Raw genomic sequence first — 728 nt, forward strand, 5'->3', positions numbered from 1 at the left:
GCAAAGGACTTACCTAGCCCTCTTGATAACTAACCCCAAAATTATTTGAACCGAAACATTTGATTGGCTAACTACAAACATGGAAACCGACGCTTAGTAATTGCGAGCGTCTAATCTCTATACACAGTTTAAGTATGGTCGGAAGAGTTACCATATCCATCCATAACGCTTCGAATAGCTCACGACTCAGACAAAAGTCCGCTGTCAACAGTTCGAAAATGCCCGCGGAGTAAGTATATCGCACCAATGTCAACGCGTGCACAAACCGGACCTGTGGAGGAGTAGGGATCATGCATTGTTTAGGCTAGAGGTGGGCCACGTGCGTGAATCTATTGCAGAGCAATCCGACCTGTGTCTTCATCATCAAATTTTGACAAAGGAAATGGCATCCATCAATCAGTACGTGTTGGTGGCGAATATGGAGCAAGGCACGGACACACGCATTGAGCTCAAGATTACCCTGGAGAACTACGCTCACAGCCTATGTAACGCTCTGGACAACAAAATGGCCGAGGACTAGATCTTAGAGGCTGAGAAGAACGTCATCGACGATAAGTGACCGAGACGACACCAACTCATCCGCCAAGAAGGAAGAATACGGGGCAAGCAGAAGAAGCACGAGGGTGATCTGGATTGTTCCCATACACAGGAGTCCGTTATTGTGTATGTAGGTCGTAGAATATCTGAGTTGTAGCCAACACGTAGTGCTTGCATGTGGAAGCAGGCGT

The 728-nt window shown here is 47.1% G+C and overlaps 1 protein-coding gene across 1 annotated transcript; it reads left to right on the forward strand.

Moving 5' to 3' along the window:
• Positions 1-218: 218 nt before the first annotated feature.
• On the forward strand, positions 219-520 carry PPTG_24969 (hypothetical protein; the record flags this gene model as incomplete). The annotated part of the gene is made up of 2 exons (XM_008919051.1): positions 219-229; positions 304-520. The coding sequence occupies 2 exons, from the start codon at positions 219-221 to the stop codon at positions 518-520; spliced, it is 228 nt and encodes a 75-aa protein (XP_008917299.1).
• Between the last annotated feature and the right edge of the window lie 208 nt (positions 521-728).

Source organism: Phytophthora parasitica, assembly GCF_000247585.1.
Source record: "Phytophthora parasitica INRA-310 unplaced genomic scaffold supercont2.458, whole genome shotgun sequence".
NCBI classification, from domain to species: domain Eukaryota; phylum Oomycota; class Peronosporomycetes; order Peronosporales; family Peronosporaceae; genus Phytophthora; species Phytophthora nicotianae.